Genomic DNA, 24,652 nt, shown 5'->3' with positions numbered 1-24,652 from the left:
ATAAACAACTGAAGGAACATCCTCAGAGACTGGTGATTCCATAATTTTTGCCAGGGGTTGTATACATAAACAGAACTCTCGCTAAATGCCAGAAGTGTCACGGGGAGTGGTTGGTTCGAGCCCAAATGCAAGCAGACAGAGGAACTCGAAGAGAAACTAATTAATTAACGGCAGGCTGACAGGGGCAGCACCTAAAACTAAATAACAAAAACTTGAAATAGACTACAGGAAATACAAAAGGTGTGCCACGAGGTAACCCAGACAGCACATAGGAGTGAAAATGAACCAGGCAGTATGTGTGGAAAATGACCAGGTTTTAAAGACTGAGGGTAACGAGTAAGTGGAAACAGGTGACTGATTACTAACATAGGACAGGTGTGGGTGGTGAGGCAGGCTGACAGAACTACTGAGGGAGAGTGAGAGATAGCACAAGGATCACAGGGTTTAGAACAATAAAAGAGAACATATGAAAAACTGGAGAAATAAACTAAACTCACAAAACAAAAGAAACATAAAACAATACACACAATACAAAAACAAACCCAAGACCTCCAAATACTGACAAGAAGTAGCAAAATGCTAACTAAAGTAGTAAAACACTAGCTAAAATCTAAAAGTGGCAAAAAACTGGCTAAAAGCTAAATGTAGCAAAAGGTAACTAAAACAAGCAAAAAGCTAGCTAGAAGTTAAACATAGCTAAAAGTGGCAAAAATGTAGACTAAAATAGCTGAAAAGTTACTAAAAACTAAAAGTAGCAAAAGGATAATTAAAATCTAAAAAAAGCAAAGGACTAGCTAAAACTAGCAGAATGGTAGCTAAAAGCCAAAAATAACACCAGTCTAATTAAAAGCTAAAAGTAGCAAAGTTAAGACAACAATAGAGCAAGTACACTGAAACACATTACAAAGAAAACAATGTTTATGAAGAAACTGAAGAATTCTCAATGTATTTTTGTCTGTAAAACATTTGCAAATTAAGTTAAATATTCTGAAAAGTATAAAAGTTCTAAAAATCAAAAAAGGTTTGCCACCCATCTCCTAAAAGAGCTTTATGGTTTCATATATGAATGGTTAAAATAGCAAACTTTTTGCAGAAATAGTTAGACAACTAAAAGAAACATACGAAAAAATAAAAGAGTAAAACAATAATGGTCCTATTTATTTTGACTGATCAATAATTTACAGTTACAGTGAAAGAAAAGCGTTTGTTTACAGGGGTGGTGTAATTTTTCAATGGGGCGGGACATGACATGTCTACCAGCCAATCAGCGTGTGTCCTTGAGAGAACAGGCGCTGTAGAGGCGGGATTTTAGCTTCTGTCAGCCAATCGGGGCTCTCACTCTCTGTTCTCGGAGAAGTTAGCAGTCGGGTACCAGTCTGGTCCGTATCCACGATGGGTGTAATACCATGCCTTCTTATCGTCCTCCTTTTCGGGACAAGAATACAGCAAAATGCAGGTAAGTGTCCTTTCATTGTAAACCGTGAAGTTTTGTTTTAAGGCGTGTTTCTCGGAGCTTCCACTCTTGGGTCTATTGGAAAGGCTTTTTGTTGAAGAAAAAGGAAACAAATGTGTGTGTTTCTAAGATGGCGCAGGGTCTGCGGTCAGCTCTCGTCTGTCTGAGGAATGTTTATTGTTGTCTAGCTTAGAAAAAGCAGAAATCAAGTCGGAGCTTTAAAAAGCTGTAGTCCGGACGTGAGTTCAGGACGGTTTTGGTCGGGTTGGTGTTTATTTTGGTGATAAAAGTAAGGCTGGGCTTCGGTTCGTCTCCGAGGCAGCAAAGATAGTTTTGCTAACACAAAGTTGGCAGCTTTTCTCCGCTAAATGATCGCATCTTTCTTCTAAAACACGAGTTAATTTAGTTTTGTCGGTGAGGATTTGTGCCCGATGAAATTCCAGCTTTCGATCCGAAACTTCTCGTTCGTGCAGCTGGCTGTGGCTGCTTTATTTTCGATTTAGCTCTCTAACTCTTTGACAGCATTTGTGTTCAGAAACGTCGCACATCGCGGATGGTTTTAATGACTCAGTTCACTCAAAGTGCAGGTTTCAGGACCGAGCTTTGCATTTATGTGGAGACGACTGAGGCTTGTTCGGTGTCAGGGAGCCTAAAGATTAAATGTCCCGTCCTGTCCACAGGATCAGCTGTATTTACGCTTTAACATAATTTCCCACACAGCAGCATAAAATGAAGCGGAGAACTGCAGCTGCACATTTTATTTCCATTTTCCGTCAATGCTGCCCCGGTGCACGTGACGAACGGCATCCTCACATTTCCAGACAGCAGATTTATTAGTTTTATTTTATTTTCGTGGTATCGATTAGCAGACTTCCTTTGTGTGGCATTCCTTTGTGTGTAGATGGAGAAGGGAGGGGAACCTCAAGAGTGAAGGAGAGGGTTTTTTAAAAAACAGCATGCATAAAATTCTCATTAGGATCCCCCTCATCCCAAATAAAAGCATCCTCATCAGCTGCTGCAGATGAAGCCTGGACCTTATATTGATATGCTGGCTGTGGGACACAGAAGAAGGGTGGGAATTCCGCTTTCTTTGTCCAGCAACAGGATTGTCATGGTGATGGTGGTGGGGGGGGATTCAGCTGTGCTCGCAGCTGAATCATTTCCATCTGAAAAGAATCCATTATCGTAGATAGTTTTACTCACAGCCCACAACTGCAGTAATATATGATGAAAGCACAGTTAGGATTTGATCTGCTGACACCTCTACATGTCACGTTTGTGTTCAGCACCACGCCCCAGCAGCTCACACACTCCCCCAGCAGCTCACACACTCCCCCAGCAGCTCACACACTCGCCTCAGCAGCTCACACACTCCCTCAGCAGCTCACACACTCGCCTCAGCAGCTCACACACTCCCCCAGCAGCTCACACACTCGCCTCAGCAGCTCACACACTCGCCTCAGCAGCTCACACACTCCCCCAGCAGCTCACACACTCGCCTCAGCAGCTCACACACTCGCCTCAGCAGCTCACACACTCGCCTCAGCAGCATCAGTGATGCTTCCTGTGCTTTATGCACTGCACTATTTAGACAACTGAAAAAGAAAACGACTACAAATTCATTGATGATAAAAAATTTATGTTTTATATAGGGGCGCAATGGAACGGCTGCTGTACAGGATTGAATGAAACTTTCAGAAAGTAATCACTACAACTAATTAACTTTTGGTGTCAAACCAATTTAAGGTGGCTGCCACAGCCAGCTGACCTTAGAAAACACAAAGTGTTTACAGATATTTTGCTAAATTTTGACATGGTTGTAGCTGAGAGTCGTCACTACGCTCTGAGAGCTAACTGATCACGCAATATCTTGTTTGAAACTTTGCCATTAACTATTGGAGTCAACGCTGTCTGTCTGTTAGCAAAATATCTCACAAACCACTGGATTGATTTTAACAAACCATTCAGAAAATCATCATTGGATATAGATCTAAAATGAGCCTGGTATAAATAGCTAAGCTCTCCTTAACTTTTACAACAAAGATTTGAAAGATAAGAGAATCACTGTCAAACAAAGTATAAACTAATTGCTTCACATTTGGGTGAAGGCTAGAACAACATCAGCATCAAACTGTTACTAAAACCCAAATGGGCTCATTTTTTTACAGCCCAAACATAGCATAAGATTTCCTTCATGTTTATGGGGTTGAGGGTTGACCTCCTTGAACTGCTGCTCATTTGGACTAATTCTGTTCAGCCCAAAGACCAAAACCTTCAGCCAATGAGAATAGAGAGCCTTTCCTGATGGGCTCAACCCAGCCCTACTCAGGTCAACTCAGTGTTGGTTCAGAGGCTTTACATTGGGAGATCCTACCTGTTTGCAGCTTGGTTCTTAGGACCGACGCGGTCAAACCGCAGCGATAATTTCACGTCAGCAGGCTGCAGGCCATTGATTGATGAGGGAGCCATGTCGCTAGATGAGTCATGGCAGTGACTGCTTTAGAACCAACATTTTCTACAGCCAAACTGACTTGCTTTTGTCCATTTTTTTGTAACGTAAGCCTCGTAACCTTCTGTGGCTCACTTTTAACGTGTGACTAACCATAGACCGATCACCGGGCATACCATTGCCATTTTTTGGTAACACTAATGCTCGGTGTTCCAAAAAATGACTATATAGGAGAGTCGAACAGCCCACCCACATTGAGGCAGCATTCAGTAGTATGGAAAATAACAGGTAATGCGCAGAATTGAATTAGTGCGAAGTGGGTCATGCTACGCTTGACAATTGAAAAACGGCTTTTGTAAACATGTTGTCTTCTGTACTTGTTTGTAGACCATAATCTATGGGGTGGACAGTGGATGGAGCAATTGCAACATTAACATAAACACAGTGGATTTTTTACTTTCTCATCCGTATTTTGTCAGTGTTTTTTGAGTGAAGAAGCTGAGGACACAGCAAATCATTTTCAAACGGACAAACGGACATGGGTAGCTTTTGTTTTACTAGGTTTAATCCAGTGATCTGTAGAGAAGAACTGAAAGATGAACTAATGGAGATGCACAGCAGCAGGGTGGAGTTTGTGGATTTAATGTCTGCAATGGTGCCTTAGAGGGTTTTTACTGAGATTGGGCTTCCATTTTTTTTAATCTTATTGGGGTTTTTTGTTTAGCTGAGATGTTTACTGAGCTGGACTTCATCCAGAAATCACCTGACTTCTCAGAAACAGGATCTCAGAAAAGTCATTGGTGTGTTTAAATCAGCTATGCACTTCTCAAAATGAATCATGTGTTTTGTTGAGCTTCTCAGTGTCTGTTTATTACAATAGTTATGAACCTGTTTTGATTTGATTGTGTCAAGAAGTTTGGTGCAGTGTGTCACAAGCCAGTTGTAATAGTTTCAGCTGACACGTTTAACACAAGTTGTTTAAAAGCTTGCCTATTATATCTCAGATGAGACACTTATATTGTTGAATTGTAGTCAATAGGACATACATGTTAGCCCACCCAATATCACCACCAGCCATCACTGTTTACAAATGATTAACTTTTGGAGTCAGACACATTCAAGATGGCTGATAAGTGAACTTATCTCTGACCTGTACATTATCCAAGATAGTTTTGCTTAAAACATTCAAGAAGGTCGCCACAGTTAATTAACATCATCTAACACAAAAAATGGCTGTCACTCAGTCAGTTTAACAGATATTGAGATACATTTTGATGTCATACTAACTAAATCATTCAGAGCCCATAGTCTGAGTGTGATATGAAAGTTGTGCATGAAGTTTTTTTTTTTTAGTGTTTGACCAAAACTACTACTACTACAACTCCATCATTGTTCAACATAAGATGAGAACTCTGGCATGAGAGGCTGCAGGCAGTAGGTATTCCTTTGAGGGGTAAAGGCCATTAATTACATCTACATTACTCAAAACATGAAGAATTTTTCAAGTTTCTCTCTGGGGAAAAATAAACCAGCTCGTGAAAGATTTGAAATGAAAGTTGCAGTCGTAAGTGGTGTGGCTGTTCTCACCATCAGCTGGCTGTTATATAACCACAGTGTTCCTATGGTGGTGTAATGCAAACAAACAGAAATGTGGTTCTTATAGCTGCTCTGTAGGGGAGCTTTGTGTTCTAACCCTCAGAGAGCTGTTAAGGTAGTCTCTCACTGGGCTGCAGACTCAAACTTGACTGAAAGTACACAAATTTTTCACTGCAGTCTCACTCAATTCTGATTGTTTATATGTGTGTATGTATGGGTGTGTGTGTGTGTGTATATATATATATGACTCAGCGAAAACTCTCTATGTAATATTCCTCAGCCATGTAGCCAGTGTTCATCTCCTCCTCTTTCTTATTGGTAAATATAAAGCTTTTTTTTCTGATGGTCTGACAGGTCAGCATTTATTTCTGCTCACTAAGCTTTACTTTTGCTGTGTGAAATTGCGTTCACAGTGGCTGCTCAAGATATCTTGCCTTTAATCAGCTGTGACTCACACTTCTGTCAGACTGATTGAGAAACAGCTACGAGACGATGAACACGAGTGATTACAGAAGTGATAGTCACGAGACTTCCCTCTTATTTCATATGGAAATGAAGCACATCTGTATGAGGCAATTTATACTGTGTAACATGATTTTTTTGTTCTGGCAAGTGTTATTTCCCCATCTCCTTTTATTGCAAAACAATAAAAAGCCCCATTGTTACTTTTAAATGTCCATTTTGTGACTTAAAGGAAAATTTGTCTGAAGATTTGGTCTTTTTTTTTGTATTGTTTAAGCCTATTTGCCATGTTTTGAAAACTAAATTTTTAAGACTACAACTTTGGCAAAGTTCCTTAACTTACTTAAAATTCAATAGTAAGAGGTGTTATGTTGAAAAAAGGCAAATTTGTAAACTCATTGTTCACAAAGGTGAAATTATGGTATCACAATAGTTTTTTACATTTTGTTTTGTTACAACTACAACTGTGAAGTTATAGTTTTAGCTCAGGAACAAGACAAAAGTGAAATTTTGTTACCTGAGAAAGGTCATTAGAGGATAGAAAAATCAATTCAGACCTTTTCAGAGAAAATAGTCACAAAATAAACACCTGAGATTTGAAATAATTTGTGATTGGTCAAACTATCGAGAAAGCTTAGATTTAAGTTGGATATTTATTCTTTAATGAAGCCTTCTCTCATTAACTGCTAGCTTAACTCTCCCATGACTTTCTAAACTCGTGTTTAAAAAAAAATCTTTAAACATTTCTTCACAAATTCTGACTTCTGCAGTCTGATCGATCAAATATAATGTATTAAAACAAGTCCAAAACAACTGTGCTCTGACACAAAGCCCAGAGCTGTTAATAAGAATCACATGTGACCACTCCGCAGCCGAAGGTAACTTTTACCATTGTTGTTTGGTATAAAACTGAAAAAAAAAGTAAAGATTTGACAGCCTAACACTGTTCACATTTTTACCTGTGACAGTACACTTCAGGTATAAAAGGTTTTTGTATACCCAGTTCGAGTGTATGGAGACACTCTTATCATGAGACAAGATAAGATACTGGGTTCAAATGAGATTTTAGCAATATTTTTTATAAAAAAAAAAAGGGGTCTACCACAAACTCAAATGACTCATTTCCTCTGTCTGGTTCAAAACCGACAAATCTCTGCGTGGTCGTCATTATATTTGTTCTGTTAAATGTTAAATGAATGCACAACAGACTCTTCCTCTCAGCACATAGCTGCAGAGGCTGCTGGAGAGTGAGGGAAGCTTCCTCCACAAGATTTGAGGGGCAGTGTGGTCCTAGGGCCTGACATGTTTGTTTAACCTGCTGCCACACAAAAGGATTTCAAGTGGTTGGGACATCTTCAGTGATCATTTTATCAGGGGTCACTTCATGAAATGGGGTCACCATTACACACAGTCAAAATCATTGATCAGTATAAACATCCCATCCCTATGAACATGGGGAAAAAAACAAAATGATTGCCTCTATAAACATTGATTGAATAACTGATAAAACCTGGATGGCTTAATTATCTTTGATTTTTACTTTTTTGAGATTATTTTCTGAAAAGGGGGCACCAAACTCCATCAAATTTGTGACACACAACACCTACAGCATTATTTTGACATAAATAAACAAATCACTTCAACTTATTAGTCTGAATTTACTTCACATTTCATAGGCACATATTAAAATTAATTTCCCCCGTAGACCTTAATCTTAATCACTTGGTGCAGCAGAGAGCATGTCAAAAATGAGGTGTCAAATGTAACACCGTAGTGTACCAGTCGGTTGCGTTTAAAACCCATGTTCCTAAACTGCTAATTTATTCGATAAATAAAACTCTTGTTGTGTCACTTGAAAGCACCACTCTTGGGAACTTTATATCCACGGGGAGATCAAATTTAGTTGAACAATAAAATGACAGACATCAGTTATTTCCTTCATGTTAGTTTCGTATCCCAATTCAACCAGTTAGCACAAAAGTTGCGTTAAAAACCTTGATTACACTTTCAGTGTCCCTGTTACATTTCCAACTAGAGAACTTCAGAAGCCCATCCAAAAAAACCTGTGGAACATAACTTAACTCCATAGTTGATTTTATGTATTCCCCATGGATCATAGATTCATATCTTACAGTGTCATTCACTGTGCTAAGAAATTAAAAAATTCACCCTCATGTCATATATTGGTGACCCCCTTTCATGAAATGACCCTCAGACAACATTATGAAATCATTCTTTCTGTTGGTTTGCAAGACGTTTTAACCTTAGGCTCTTGTACCACCAAGATCCGGTGGCATCCTAATAGCCAACGTTTTCTTAAAAGATCTGTAAAATTGGACATTTTCACTAAAAGATTGTGTCTTGTAGTTATGTTTAAAATAGAGGAGCTTTTCTGTGATGTCTTTAGCTATCCTGTTGTCTTTAGAAGTTCAGAAGAGTGCGAAGCAGACATCTCCACTGCTCTCCACAGAAGTTCACAGACAAACAAGCCATTTTTTTCAGCACTAAATGTCTCCAGTTGAAGTACATATGCCTCTTTCACACGGCCCCTAATTCAGAAGTCCGGCTCTACTCCGCTCTACTCGGCTCGGCTCTATAAAGAATGCATCGCGTGCACACCGGCCAGCTTGGTCGGTAGCAGAGGAACGCCTCCTCGTGTTGCAGGGGGCGGGGCCACGGCGTGGGGGGTGCACTACCAAAACTTAGTGCAAGTTGTGTAAACAACGAAAGCACTATGGACAACGTTGGCCCTGTGTTGTTGCTGTTTTTTAAACTTATGGGGATTCTCCTGAGACTTCAGGAAGAGAGGCGCAGTGGAAGAAATGCTCTGGATGCCACAATTGTTGCGCGGAGTAGGACAGCTGTTATTCGCCAGAGATTTCAGGCTTTACAGGCCTTCAGCTGGGGGACAGACGGCATAAACGTTGCAGGGTAAGCTAACGCTGTTGTTTATATTCCTACCTTCGCTCTTTATGCTTGCATCTGGTCACACCCACGACCAATGAGTGAACAAGAGCTAAGCTTGCGCCGCCCACGAAGCAGGGCTGGCCCGGCTGGCCCGACTCTGAAGCAGGTACCGAAAATTCAGGGACCGAGTGCAAAAAAATGCAGATGTAAACGCTCGCAAAGCGAACCGAGTAGAGTGGAGCCGGGACCGTTAGGGTATGTGTGAAAGGGGCAATACAGACCTAACAGACCACCCAGACTCATACAGTCGCTTCTTCAAATCTGATTCTTCAATAACATATTGGATTAATGTAACCTCTGTCGTATTCTTCTTTCCTTGTCGTAAATTAACACAAAAACGCATGCACAAGTTGTCGCATACCACACCACATTAGAAGGATTTCTTATCTTATCTTGCTCCAGGGCTCCTACTGGTAATAACTCCTGAAACCTTTTGAGATACTGTTTGCTGCCATGCTGTCTTTTTTTAAATAAGTTTGGACTATTCAAAAGGGCAAATAGATAAAACATTACGAGTAAACCACGTTCTATCAGCTGATGGGTGAATTTCAGTGTGTATAAGGTTCAAAACCGAACAGTTTGTCCTCATTTTCACTGTTAGATACTGATCCAGAATAACGCAGGCCTCATGTGCTCCAGTGTTTGGGACTCTGATATAAGCTGTTTTCATTCTTTCAGGAGGAAATGGTTCGGTTGATGACACACACACACAATTAGAAATGGTTTATTGCTCAAGTTCTGCTCCAACAACAATCAGAAGGCAGTACGTCTTAGAAAGGCCATGGTCACTGGGTTTTTCATCAAGGCCTCAGTGGACGTTCTGCTTTCTGTTCTGATCCTGTAAAAAAATCACATATGAAGCCTTCAGTTGATATCTTCCTTGGACTTTTATCTGCTGTGTTTTCTTTTACTCCTCTGTTTTTGCCGGGGGCCGTTTCTGCATGCATTTTGTGTTTTTTATCAAATGTTTGTGTAGTTGTGTAAGTGTGTGTGTGTGTCTGTCCTCTCAGTGGAGGAATGCCAGGCATGCGGGTGACCCCGGACACCCGTTGTCCAGGTGCAAGGAACCACAACTAATTTGAGAGATTTTAGTCACTGGATTCAAAGGCTCAAATGCAATAAAGACACCCCCCTCACACACACACACACACACACACACACACACACACACACACACACACACACACACACCACCACCCTTCTCTTCAAGAGGCAATAGTTATTGGTTGTCAGATGGGAGTTGTAATACAAAAAAGTTTCAAATTCAGATTTTTTTCTTTTTTATATTAGATCACCATGGTAACACGAAGACTGTCAGTGCACCACATTCAAGTGTTGATCAAATGTTGGGATTTTAACTGTGAAATTTAACCACAATGTTTTATTAAGGCATATACTTTTATTTAGGCAGATCATTTAACCCATTGAACATTTAATCTATTAATATTGTTACCAATTTGACCATTTGAGAATGGATTTCAAATGCACACCAGCAATTAAACTGGATTTTAACTGTATGTTGCTGAGAAGCCCATTGAACAGTTTATATTGTGTTTGGTTTATTAGTTTGTATATCAGATAATATTAAATAAAACGTTCATTTGATTGGATTATTGAGGTGACTGGAACATTATGGGACAGAGACAGAGTAAAAAACAGATTAACCAGATAAAGTTAAAGGGTTCACATCTCTTTGTCTCGACCTAACAGCAGCAGGTTTTCACTTTCTGATAGATTTTCTGCAACACTCTTCTGTCTGACTATGATAACAATGTTTTTCAGTAGTTTTTTTGTTTTCTTCACTTTCTTCACAAATTAAGTTTTAGGGTAAGTGAGGTTGTCCTTTTTTGCAACTTTATCTGTTTGATTTATTTATTTATTTATTTTAGCAGAAAAGGCATCAGTTAACTTGTGAAACGCCCTTATTAATGTGAATATATACAGATACTAAAAAATAACTCTGAGTTGACAAAGGAACATATTGGTCTTCTGGCAAGACCATTGCACCAAGTTTCAGTTCAGACGTCTGAGTCCAGGCTGTGAGTCACCAGCACACCGTCCCTCACACCAAACCTCCGAGCTTAGTCCGTTGTCAAATCTTGTCGAGTCCTTGGAGCAGGACACCAGGACCTCATTCTTTAGGATGAGGGCAGTCAGAGACACGTGGCTTTGTTCGCCAGTGGTTTTTGGATTCTGTCTACACCTGGCTGGTACCTAGCCTTCACCTCATCTTCACTGAGATGGAATAAGCTCCCTGAACTTAACAACTGCAGAATTGGGTACTGTTGTTGGTAAGAGACCTAGCTCCAACTAATATGAGCTTTTTAATGCTGCATCACCTTCAAATAAAACTTTTATTTTGAAGGGCTTCTTCATTACCTGTGCTTTTGGCTTTTATGATTGAATGTTGGTGGGTCAAGCTGGATGAGTAGCTATTGTTTTTAAGAAATACAGGCTATTGTTGAGCATGAGACAACTTTTTTTTTGCTGATTTTAGTGAGAATTTATTTGCTTTCTACAGGAACCACTCAATGAGAGAAACTAACAACAAGGTTCATTTTGCTGGTGTCATGTCAACAAATGTAACGTGATTTGCTGAATGAACCTTATAGCAGAGGGATGTAAACAAATGTCTGAACAAACAAAGGTTCACGTGAGGAGACATTAAAATCTTTTCTGTTTCATGTCAGACTGTCTGTATTCTCTTGTATAGATGTCTGAGTGCATAACATTGACCTGTGTAGTTATTTTAGTTGTAGGAGCACCACTTCCTGAAATGGAATTACACATTGGTTTTATAGTTAGTCATTTTGATGTGTAGGACGGCTCGTATTACTGTTTCTTCTCTGTTGGTTGTAGCTTGTTCACTCCTGTTTGTTCTCAGGTTGAAGTCACTGATCAGTGCAGATGAAAATGACAGCAGATGTTTTGTCACATTAGTAAAGCCAAGGCAGGCTGGGTTTGTTTTGATGCAGAGGGCAGAGTATGAACCAACATGTTCCCCAGCACTAGTGGTGCTTTTAGTAAAACTAAACAAACTCATGAAGCTGCCAGTTCAGGAGTTTCTGAGTTTAGGAGTGACGGCGGTGTGGCAGAGCAACCTGTAATAACTGTTTTGGTGATGTTGGACAAAAAGGTTGTGCAGTGGATCACTCAACTAGACCATTCCAGCCGGTTTAGTCTGAACTGAGTCATCTGCCTTAAACAACATCCCTTCTTTAGATCTGCCCACTCCCACTTCTTCATTTATCCCCTCTGAACTTCACAGGCTGCTCTGTGCTATGGTTTCATTTAGAAATTAAATCAATATATGGCTGACACTTCAGCACCATTTTATAAATGATCTCTGTTCATACCAACAAGCCCCAAAATGCTTATTGTTTTACCGTTCATGTATAGGTGCAGGCAGAATGCTGAACTACGTCGGAGCCAACCTGTAAGGTCACTAACAAATATTACAATAGGTGATCACTTTATCAAATAATTAATTAGTTATGAATATTATTGTGGATATACACTACATGAGTTGTTCATAACCTTTATTTCTAAAAGCTAATAATGGTTCCTGTGAATCACGATGGTCACTAAGCAGTATGCAGTCACATAAAATAAACAAACCATTAAATCAATGATTTGTTGAATTTCTGTCATGGAGTTAAGTACTTAAATAATTTCTGCTCTACGCTACAGTACATTGGCACAACTTGGATCATTTTGAGTTGATATTTACATGTTAACATTAAAATGTCAGATTAAACTACAGGAAATTTACGACCAGACTGGTCAGAATTCATAGAGATGAAAAGTGGTTTTCAAATTTTCCAATTTTAGCCAAAATGGTCAAATTCTAAGAAATCATGCAAATATCACAGCTGTCCCCTCACTGGCACCTGGTAATGAATGCCAAGGTGGTTCTTAAGTGTTTTTCCAGTGAATTTGCTTTTTGTATTTGACACAACACCTAGTTCCCACCAAAAGAAAAAAAAAGAAACAATAAACGAAACTCAAAGCACCCCTATCATCTTTTTCTGCCATATTTTCTGTTGAAAGAAAAGTAGAAAGTGAAAACTGTAGTTGTGGGTGAGCTTAGCTTTACTGTCAGATTATGTGCCATCCAGCCCATGTTGATCCATTGGAGTAATGAAAATATAAAGATCCCCGACTAGCAGGATTAGCAGCTGCACACATCTCAAAGCCTCTGTTACATTAAAGGGGGTTTCAACTCAAGGACTTTGAGAGAGGAAACTTGAATTGACTGGAAGCCCAAACCGTATGGATGTGGTATTTTTTTTTAAGATAAAGAGGCAAAGTGTATTTATTTCCATTTGTACTTACACACAGGATTTAGTCACATAGGATTTTTTATGCAATTTTCAAGTTAGACATAATAGCATAATAACTACGAATACAGTAGCAAAAGGGTAATTATTGCACACTGAATGTATTGTCATCCAGCATGATTACTGGTTTGCCATCAGTCTGACCATAAGAAAGGAGCTTTTATGATACCTGCTTTTGTCTGGTACCAAGCTGTCTGCTTTACTCTTCCTTGGGTTGTATGGACTGTTACTGTGCTTAAGGAGAAAGTGGGCAGGGTGAAGTCTATATTTAATTATAGAGATGGCTTGCTTTTTACAATTTGGTTTGTAGATGGAGTCCATGGTTGGAAGATTAGTCCTATTACTTTTTTTCTGCTCTTTTGACATCTTTCTGGGGAGCTTTCCTCCCTACCGTACCACACTGAAATGCCAGTGGTGAGGATGCTCTCCACCAGCCCCCCGTAGGCCAGCATGAGGGGGCGGCAATACGAAAACAAGCAAAAACATGAAAGAGGTAATGGTCCCAAACCATAACAGCAGCTGAGATTAGCGCTCGTTAAGATGCTTTTTCCACTTTTAAACAGTGTTGATGTGCTGACACTTGTCCGTGAAATAAGCACATGATGTGAGGAACATGAATTGCTCCAAGTTTATCTTCTGTTTGGAGTGGTCGCTGGTGGTTGGATTGGGGTAATAATTACTGAGAAATTAGAAGACTGTTTTTGCTTAAAATTAGAGGTGCACTGATTGTGGTTTGTGGACTGATACCAATTTCAGATTTAAGTACAGCTTTGACCAGTTTCTTTCCATCCATATGTTTATCCACTTTCCTGTGCAAGGTCATCTGTTGCTTATCTCCAGCAGTCACTGTGAGAGAGGAGAGGTACACCCTGGACAGGTGACAAGTCCATCACAGGGACACATAGAGACAAATTAGTCAACCATTCATACTCTGACTCAAACCTAGGGACAATTTAGAGTTGCCATTAAACCTAACATGCTATCATGTTATTGGTCTGTGAGAGGAAACCAGAGTAAACCCACTCGCCTTGATGAGATCAGACTGATGCTGACTTCAAACCAATTCTGTGGTGCAGTTCTACTTAAAATCCTTAAATTGAACCATTCTAGAAATTACATTATTGTTTATAACAGTTATTTACAGGCTTTATATATATATATATATATATATATATATAATGTGTGTATATATGTGTGTGTCCCTGTACTTTGGTGGTATCCCCCACTTTGAGGAGTAGGGCATAAAGAGGCTCTTCTCCACTGTTTCAGATAAAGCAACAACCTGCTAATATTATATTCTTCAGTCTAATAAACACTTTATTACTGCAGCTGTCATAACTTTGATTTCTTAGGCCATCATGTTGGGTTTTTAAGTCAGAGTTGGTGAGTTTTATTAAAGTTTCTGTATCCAAAATTCAGCTTTGAGGAGCCCTTTAATTGCATTTTTCATGCTTGATTTCTTAGTCCATATGAAGAACAAGATTATTGTTTAAAGTCAAGCTGGAAGTGGAGCTTGTTGGAAAATTTGATGATGGGATTATTTAACTGGGTTCTCCTCCTTGAATTGTGTCTAAATAAAGTATGTGTGTGTGAGAGAGGGGGGTGAGGAGATGGAGCAGCTGCCAGGATGCTGTTTGTTCTTTAGATTAGACTTTTACATATTTATAAGAGCAGACAATGCACTGCCTCTCCTCCTCCCATTCTCAATCTGTTGGACCATCCATACCTTCTGTTTGTTGCCCCTGCTGTAGTGTCTCGTTACCTGGATTTATGTTGTTAAATTGTTCACCAAATATGAACTATTTCTCCACTCAGTCATCAGTAAACTATTTTCCCTGGGGTCTGTGGGTCTGGTGGGCCCCCTTTCCCAACACAAACAGGTCACATCTATTCCAAACAAAGGGCTAGCCATAATGAATGTGAGGGGGTGGGTGAAGGTGGGGTGAATGGGGCGGGTGGGGTTGTGACCTATGGAAATATTTTTGGGATATTAAAGGAACCTCTGAAATGAAGTGAGTCTTACACATACACTATCTGAGAGGGTTAGGGGGAAGGGCAACATAAAGCTGTGTAGACCACACAAGACCAAAATATGGCTCGAGGCCCAGGAATGGTCCAGAGATTATTGTTGTCTGGTCCTCAGTGTTATCAAACACAAGCTATTTGAATTAAAGGCTTAGCATTTTTTGAAGGAATGCATAGCAGCTGTCACCTTTCATGCCATTTTCAGAACCGTTTTGGTCAAACCTTGAAAATGACAATATGTTAACAATATGTGTCTTGTGTGATATTGCAAGATCTTACACTCAGAATATGTGTTGCAGATTACTTTTAGCTACTAACACATCAAATATTATCTTAGTTTCTCCAAAACTGACTGAGTTAGACATTTTTTGTTGGCTAATGTTGATTAGATGTGATGGCTCCTTACCATAGCTCTAAGGCTAAGCTAATTTTAGCCTCTGGAATCTGGGATCTTGTTCTTTTTAGTCATGATCAATACCTCATCATGACCAGCTGAAGGCTCTGGACATTGTGGGGCTGTCATGATTGACATGTCTCTTCAGTCGCACGGAGGACCGGGAGAACAGCTGCAAACTGGCAGACCTGGGTGGTGGTTGCCTTTTTTTTAAGAAGTGGGATTGGGGAGTGTGTTTCAATACACTTTCTCAGCCTCCCCAGGAAAGTGGAAAGGAGGCTCCGACTGTTTGTCAAACCTCCAATTCAGTAGTAGCTATGTGGCTTTTGTCCTGGTTTTCCAACAGTGGACCAGGTCTTCACACTTGTGGAATTGCTAAGGGGATCATAGAAGTTGTACTTTCTGGTCTGTGTTTTATGGCTCTGGAGAAAGCTACAACCGTGTTCCCAAAGGCACTCTGTGAGGGGTGCTGCAAAAGGGCTATCCAGTCATTGTATAACTAAAACAAGAGTTGTTGTGTTGGCTTGATCTTTGGTACAAAGTTTACAGTAGCCTCATTTGAATAAACATTTTCTTAGTTATTTTAAGGGAAAATTCAACAGAAAGGTATCAAGGAAAATTTTTTATTCAAATTTCTCATTTTAGAACCCAATGAATAATTGTGATCAGTAATCCTGATGATGAAATTGACCAGAATATTTGTGTTTATTTTGTTTTTCATAACTAGCCACCCTATTGTATTTGTACATCCAGTGATTACTTTCTAAAAGTTTCATTAAAGTATGTCCAGTGGTCCATGAAGTTCTGTTTGCCTGTGGTCCAGTCTTCATTGGGAACTACTGGATAATCACAGCTGCCCCCTTCACCAACAACACAAACAGTAATCAGAGCTGAACATGTGGGTTGTTCTCACATTACGTCTTCTGTTTTTATAAAGAAACATTTTGATGTCATACTTTTTAAATAGTCCTGGGCGTTATAAAACCAGTGCAGGAATGCCAATCTTTGCAGAGTTAGTTGTTATCATGAGCGTACGTACCGGTACTGTACACATTACCGTATATCCCTCTGTTGACAAAATTTGTTGAGAAAATTTAAGGCTTTTAGGGGCGCCTTATAGACCGGAAAATACGGTACCTAGTTATTTCCACTCTAATCCACACCTTCATGCATGTGTTCAAAACATCTCTCTTGTGAACCAGACGGGGAAGGAAGGGAGGAATGGAGGGGGAGTAATTTACATGTGATTTCAGCTCCCAATAATGGAGCTCACTGCATTTTAAGAGTGTGGAACACTTTTCTTTTGATTTGGAAATCTCCTCAGATAAGAATCAAAAACGTCTCCAGCACAAAGTCCAGTTGCCATGTTTTTGAAACTCTTAGGACTCATCAGAGGAGACGGGAACAACATATCTAAACTGGCTGACATGACGTGACCCCGCAGCTATTTCCTGTTCCAGATTACAGTCAATTCACAGCATTTTTCCACACATGGCACAGGAATCCAGATGTTCCCAGACATAAAAGAAATTTCTGAGGAAGAGCCCTCTGTTATTTTCTTGTGAATTTCCGCTGCTGTCGGTGCAGTTTCATTATAGTTAGGAGAACTACTTGTGTCGCTGAATTATAGCCGTGAGGAACAATCTGTTCCAGTCTGTGGCTGCTTTATTAAAAACACAACGGTTATTGGAAAAATGTCTGATTTTCCTCAGTACTTTTTTTTGTGGCTTTTCGAAAGTTTAAATCAGATTTGCTTTAGTTGAACAACAGCGAGATGAAAGAAAGACATATTTGCATGCAGCTGTTTGTCCCAAAAATAAATGTCTGAAACATGAAAATCTTAGCACTCCTTGAAGGAATGCATATCCCCCATTGCCTTTCATGTTAAAGTCTTAGACAAAGGTCATCTTATGATTAAAAAATGACTTATACCTGTTTTGGTCAAACCCTAAAAATATTTTTCTTTTCAACACCATGTGATGTTGCAAGATGTCACGCTAAGGGTATATTTTGTGCATGACTCTCAGCTACTACCACATCAAAGTTAGCTCAATAGCTGTAAAACTGACTGAATGTCAGACATTTTTTTGTTTGATTAAATTCTTTTGCTGTGACACCATCTCGAATTGGGTTGACTCTAAAGGGTAATCAGTTGTTACTTTCTGAGTTTCCTTAAAATCCATCTCGTAGTTCATGAGATATTTGACTAACAGAGACAAACAAGGTCGACTCTGACACTTAATGGTAAATTTATGAGCAAAGACAGGGTTTCCCCCAGAAAAGAGGCTAAGCCCGGTGGTAGGTGGCCATTCGCTGACCGTTAGCCAGCCGATCGCCGGCCGACTGCCAGCCAACCGTAATTTAGTAAAAAAAATGATTAAAGTTGACAGGAAAGTTGAAAATATGGCTATTTATTATGTGAAATTGTAAGATACTTGTGCCAAATATTTACACAACTACAGTTTTACAAAAAGGAACTTTTGAAATACTTTTTAAACAAAAATACAATTAAAATAAATACTAATTGTTTGCACCTAATTTGAATCCTAATTTAAGGCACATTTACAAATAAATTAAATTAACATAAATGAAAAAGTGCAAACAAGGCACAAACACGTCTCACGTCAAGGCCAATAAATAACAACAGAGAACTCTGAAAAATAGAGAGATTCTGTACTCTACTGTACATATATTATGCTGAATTTAATTTTACTGTTAAACAAGGATAATATTTTCACTAAGTACAAAACATGCTTACCCTATTCGGTCTTGTAAAGCCACCCTCTGAATTTCAGCTCTACTAACCATTGTTGGTCAAACCCGCTCGTTCCGTGTTTATTGCTGTGGCTCCTACAACATGCTAACTCCAAGTAGTTGAAGGAGGCTCGGCCTCAGGGCTCATTAGCGTCACGCGGGGCTCCACGAACAGTGCGCAGTGGAGGCGTTTATACTTGGCGCTTACGTCGGAGCAGTATTCTCCAAAAAGACAGGGGGCAGTACGCTATATAACCAGTGGAAATACAGTAAAAAAAGAGAGAGCAGATGGTTGTCACATCAAATATGGCTGCATGTATTCAGGAGGAAGAGCTGTTGTTTCTGGCTGTGATACAGAGAGGATGTTTAAAGTTAGAGCATTCAGTTTGACTTTTATTTTTTTTATTTTTATTTTATTTTATTTGTTTTAGTTGTGATTCGCCCATCATAGGAGTAATATTTCTATAAACACTCCTTTTTATCGGCTGCAGAAGTAATCTCCTTCCATGAGTTTTGAACTGTTTGATTATCTTTGTGATCTCTCACAGAGGGATCAAATAAATGCTGATAGAGGCGAACCAGCTCCTCTAGAGCAGCAAAATCGTCCATTTTGAACGGAACGCAGAGCGTGCAGTCCGCCAAGTTACAAAAAGCCAAATTAATTAGGGATTTCAGCTTTTTTGATTGCAGTTTAGGATTATTTCCTTTTCTTTTACCACTTTGTGTGGTGTGTGCTTAGTGTTGCACAATAAGAACTATTTAAATGGTTTTGAAATTCTCCACTACCAGTGATAAAACTGGTCTGAAACTGGTCTGTGATTGAAAAAAGGTCTAGTGTTGACCACAGAAAGAAGCAGTATACAAATTAGAAAAAACATGGTCCATTTGAGTAGAGTACACCAGTTTATTGTTGTTCTTTTATTAAGAGTACAATTTATTTTTAATATTTATATCTATAGCACCTAACATTTTCATTTTAATTGTTTATTTATGTTTTTTTCATGGTATCGGAGTAATGAAAATGTAAAATGTCTTAGAAATGTTTTATTTTGAAAGCCTCCCTGGATGAAGCAAGATGGTGTTGAATAAGCTGATGTTCTGTTGTATATTTTTGTGTATTGAAATTATGTCTTTAATAGTCTTCTGAGCTGAATAGCTAATTTTCCTTTTATGTGACTGGGGGTGCAGATATAGGTTTCTACATCTTTGTGCTCCTTTTCAATGTTTTCTTTTAGTTGTTATATTAACTATTTATATTTCTTTGAGTGAATAAAATTAAAAATAAAAAAAATGACAAATTAAACTCTGTCCAACTCCACAAAAATGGATTGCACTTTGTCAGGCCTCTACCCTAACATCTGCCCAGTTTGGATGTCCCACCTGAAGCAAAGCTTTTGCTGGTATAGTTCTTAAGGTCGCTGAGGCACGCAAACCCCCTGACCACAATAAGGTGGCAATCCTTCAGTGTGGAAACATAAAGTAATAACAAATAATAAGAAAGAAAATGAAGATATTCTTCATCCAAGATTGAACAATCAACAAAATATTTGTCTTATTGGATGGCAAATATGCATCTTAAGCTTTTGTGAACCTAATAACAATACCCACACAAAAGTTAAAGTAATGAAAGAACACAACAATAAAAAAAAAAACTCCAAAAATGTTCTCAGACAGAATAAAAACACATTATAGATAAACAACATATTTTTTGTTTGTTTTGTTTTTTTCTTGTTTTTTGGGGGGGTGGGGTGAATGTTTTTTCTTTTGGTTAGAAATTTTTCCTCAGTTTGTGTTGTGCACCGGTCACACACGTCTGTCTGTGCTTATGTGATTGAGAAACACTTCCACACTTACGGGGTCACATTTGGAAATGAACAGCAACGTATTGCCCAGTTGAGTTAACAAAATACATGCTGTATATTTTTTATAGTTAACTATTTATAAAGTGTCTCACACAACATGGAGCTTCCTGTTTCCTTAAAGTTTAAGTTGGTGAGATGTTCAGTTATTTCTGGCAGGTTTGTTTTGAGGGAGCAAGACATTTGTTTGAGGGGGCATTGCCCCAGCATATAGCCGGCCTCGACGACGTGACACCGCGCGGGTCCTTCGCACAGGGGCGGGGACAGCACGATTGCATCACTGTTGGCATGTGCACCCTTGCGCGGTGAGGTAGATAAAGGTAGTGGTTTTGGGGGAGCGAGTGGGGAAAAAAATAATGTGTATTAAAAAAATTACGTATTTATAATAAACAAGCGGAGCTTAACCTGGCAGCCAGGTCACCAAAGCCTGGCGTCCCGCCAGGCTTATAATATGCTGGGGGAAACCCTCAAAAATATTGTGCAGTGAGTAGCACTTTAGCATGTGTTGTGAACGACTCTCAGCTACTACCACACTAAAAGTTTAGCACAATATTGATTGAATTACAGACATTTTTGTGTTGGCCAAGGTGAGTTGCCTGTGGTGGCCTAAACATTAATTAGTTGGAGTTGCACATTTAATAATTGTTTCTTAAAAGTTTCATTAACATCCATCTTGGGATTCATGAGATATTTTTCTAACAGACAGAGTTGATTCCAAATAATATATGCAAAATTTTAAACAAAGATCTGTTAGCAGTCCGAATGAGTGTTGGGGTTCAGTTTCTGCTACTATCACACTTAATTCTTTGGTCAGTGACAGTAGAATTGGCTGAATTGAATTGATCAAAATAAAACCCGGGGAGCAGTTGGGGATTAGCCATCTTACTCAAGGACACAGTGACATATAGGCATGGAGGGAATCAAACCTGTAACTTTCTGGTCTCAAGACAGCTCCCCTAAATAAAACTTCTTCTGTCAATTCTTGGGATTATTTTTTTTTTAATATTAATAGTACAGAGGGCAAAGTAATCATAGAAATACAATAATTATTGTATGTCTGGCAATGCTGTCCATGCCTCTTTTGGTTCTGCAATGCTTACTTCAGTTACAGTTTGAAGGAAAAGCTTACAAACTAAGAAACATGATTTTTTCTTCTTCTGTAAACAAAAACAAACGAAAAATGTGTACTAGTTTATGCATTCATCGTCTTTGGCAATAATTTCGTGACACCCTCCTTCCTCGTACAAGGACATTGCATTGAAAAATTGCACCACAAACAAAAGCGTGGGCCTCAGGAAGTTAAAAGTGTTAAAATATGGCATTAAATTGGCATTAAAAAGAATTAAATTTGATTGGCTGATCAAATGGTTGTCAGATTTATATATAAAAAAGAAAATTGAACTGTTATCATTATAAATATTTATTCTGTAGTTTTTTAAACCAAAATTTGATTCACATGAAAACATTCTGGCTTGTTTAAATGATGAAAGAAAATGTTCTGAATAAAGTGTTGACTGTCAACCTGTTGAAGAAACTGCTGATTAAAAAAGCCTTCCACTTAACTTTAATGATCACAGAAATGTTTGTCTGTGTTTTTAATAACATATTCTGAGACAGAGTTAGTACATGCTGTCTATCATCCACCCTCTCCAGGAAGATTTTGTATTCAGAACTCAGAATCAGAACCAGAATACATCATTAATCCTAGGGGGAAATTGGGTTTCTTACAGTTGCTCTAGCAAAAGAAAATTTGTTGCATAAAACCAACATTTCAAAAATAAGCAATACAACAAAAAGAGAACTACAAGTCCTGGTGAAGAATAAATCAAAAGTACAAGATATCAGTATGCACAGTATGTACAGAGGATGTATTTCTAAATATTATTGTACCATATACAGGGTTTCCCCCAGAAAAGAGGCTAAGCCCGGTGGTAGGTGGCCATTCGCCAGCCGATCGCCGGCCAATCGCTGGCCGACCATGATTTAGTAAAAAAAAAAAACAATAAAAAAAATAAAATAAATAATTGATTGCACCTATGTTAAATCCTATTTTAAGTCACATTTACAAATAAATTAAATTAACATAAATGAAAAAGTGCAAACAAAGCACCAACACGTCTCTCGTCAAGGCCAATGAATAACAACAGAGAACTGAAAAAATGGCAGATGCTGTACTGTACTGTGCTTTTTGTGCCACAGGTTTCATGTTGGATCACTACATGTAACATCAAAACAAAGCATCTAATGCTGAATTTAATAGAATAATTTTACCATTAAACAAGGATAAATTAGCTCGCATCAAGTACAACACAGATTTACCATATTCGGTCTTGTAAAGCCACCTGCTGAATTTCGGCTCAACTAACCATTTTTGGTTAAACCCGCTCGTTTGGTGTTTATTGCTGTGGCTTCAGCGACGAGCTAACTCCAGGTAGCTGAGGGCGGCTCAGCCTTGGGGCTCATCAGAGTCACGCAGGGCTCCGTGAACAGCGTGCGGACCTGAGCCCGTGGTGGAGGCGCTTACGTCGGTGCTGTATTCTCCCAAAAGATGGTGGGCAGTACGCTACGTAACCAGTGGAAATGCGGTAAAAAGAGAGCAGATGGTTGAATGGAGCACGGCGCGCGCACTCCACGCCAAATTACCAAAGGTGCACGACAAGACACAGCACGGGACCTTCGCGCAGGGGCAGGGACAGTGCGATTGTGGAGCTTAGCCCGGCGACCCGCCAGGCTTATAATATGCTGGGGAAACTCTGCCATATAGTATGACCAAGTATTTATACAAACTATATATATATATATAACTATATATACTATATATATATATATATATATATATATATAGTTATATAGTGTCCCATTATGTTTGAGCGTCTGACCCTCAGAGGGAGGAGTTACAGGGTCTGATGGCCACTGGCAGGTATGACTTCTTTTATGTTTTGTGGTGCATCTGGGCAGATGGAGTCTGTCACTCAGACTGTGCTCAGCCAGGCTGTTATAGAGTGGGTGGGAGAAGTTGTCCAGGACTGAGTTTATTTTGGACAACGATCTCCTTTCTGTCACTTCAGTCAGTGAATCCAGCTGCACCGCATCACCAGCCTTTCAATTCAGTTTGTTCAGTCTGTTGCAGTCAGCCACTTTCAGGCTGCTGCCCCAGCACACTACTGCAAACAGGACTGCCTCGTAAAAACATCCTCAGCATTGTCCTGCAAATGTTAAAGGTCCTCAGCTTCCTCGGAAGGCAGAGGTGACTCTGCCCTTTTTTTTTACACCACCTCAGACTGTTTTGTCCAGTCCAGTTTATTGTTTAAATGGACACCCAGATATTTTTAGTCCTCCACAGAGTTCACAAAAACTGCATGAATGGAGACAGGGGTCACTGGTTCCGGTCTATAACCAGCTCCTTGGTCTTTGTCACATTGAGCTGCAGGTGGTTCAGCTCAACACCGTGTAACAAAGATGTCTACCACAGTCCAGTATTCAGTCTTGTTGAGATAACCAACAACTGTGGAGTCATCAGAAGACGGCAGCAGTCTGTGCAGTAGTTAAAGTTGGTGAAGAGGAGGGGAGAGAGGGCAGTTCTTTGTGGAGCTCCAGTGTTGCTGACCATTCTGTCTGACTCTCACAGAGTTCATTGCCTTGTCCAGGTGAGTGTTGATTTTGTTCAGCAGACAAATGATGGCATCTTCAACTCCCATTCTGGATAGGTATGTTAACTGAAGTGGTTTAAGTACTCCCAGGGCTGGCGCTAGAGCTGGTTCCTAACTGGATCAAGTAAAAAACCGTTGGGTTAGCAGAGGGTGGGATAAGACGACTACCATTATAGCATGACAGATCTCCCTTGGTAAATAGTATGGTTGGAGTCCAACAGCTATTAGCTCAATGTCCAGGTCTTCTCCTTAAATGTAATGGGAGCAGAACTACACCACTGGCTGTTAACAAAAAGCCCACCTTCTCGTGTTTACTGCTGCTTCTCTTTTCATTTCCTGCTGTCTGGAAACCCTCAACAGAGGCATGGTGGTCTGGGACGTCCTGATGCAGCCATGTCTTAGTGGAGTACATGACACTGCAGCCCCGATACTTTACCTGGCTCCTGGCTAGTGCTGTTAGCTCATCCGTTTTGTTTACCAAGGATCTCACCTTGCCCATAATGAGGGAGGGGAGACACGGTTTAAACTCTTCTCTTCATAATTCTTCATTGTTTTGACTCTTTTCCTACATTGCTTTATCCCTCCTCAGTTTTTTCCTCCAGCTTTCCTCTGGTCACATCAGTCAGCTTCTGCGCTATCAACTCTTCATGTTCATCAAGGAGTATTGGATGTGTACATAAATATCATGATTAAAAATAAAACA

At 39.5% G+C, this 24,652-nt stretch overlaps 1 protein-coding gene across 1 annotated transcript in view; it reads left to right on the top strand.

The window, feature by feature from the left end:
* Positions 1 to 1,350: 1,350 nt before the first annotated feature.
* Positions 1,351 to 24,652, top strand: part of tgfbr1b (transforming growth factor, beta receptor 1 b) — a 78,771-nt gene continuing 55,469 nt past the window's right edge. Inside the window, exon 1 of the mRNA XM_017436915.3 lies at positions 1,351 to 1,456. Coding sequence (XP_017292404.1) covers positions 1,393 to 1,456 — 64 coding nt within the window. The 5' untranslated portion in view covers positions 1,351 to 1,392. The remainder of the gene's footprint in view (positions 1,457 to 24,652) is intronic.

This window comes from Kryptolebias marmoratus, linkage group LG21 (genome assembly GCF_001649575.2).
Source record: "Kryptolebias marmoratus isolate JLee-2015 linkage group LG21, ASM164957v2, whole genome shotgun sequence".
Taxonomy (NCBI): Eukaryota; Metazoa; Chordata; class Actinopteri; order Cyprinodontiformes; family Rivulidae; genus Kryptolebias; species Kryptolebias marmoratus.
Note: the sequence above shows the minus strand (reverse complement) of the source record. Positions and strands in the feature narration are given on the sequence as shown.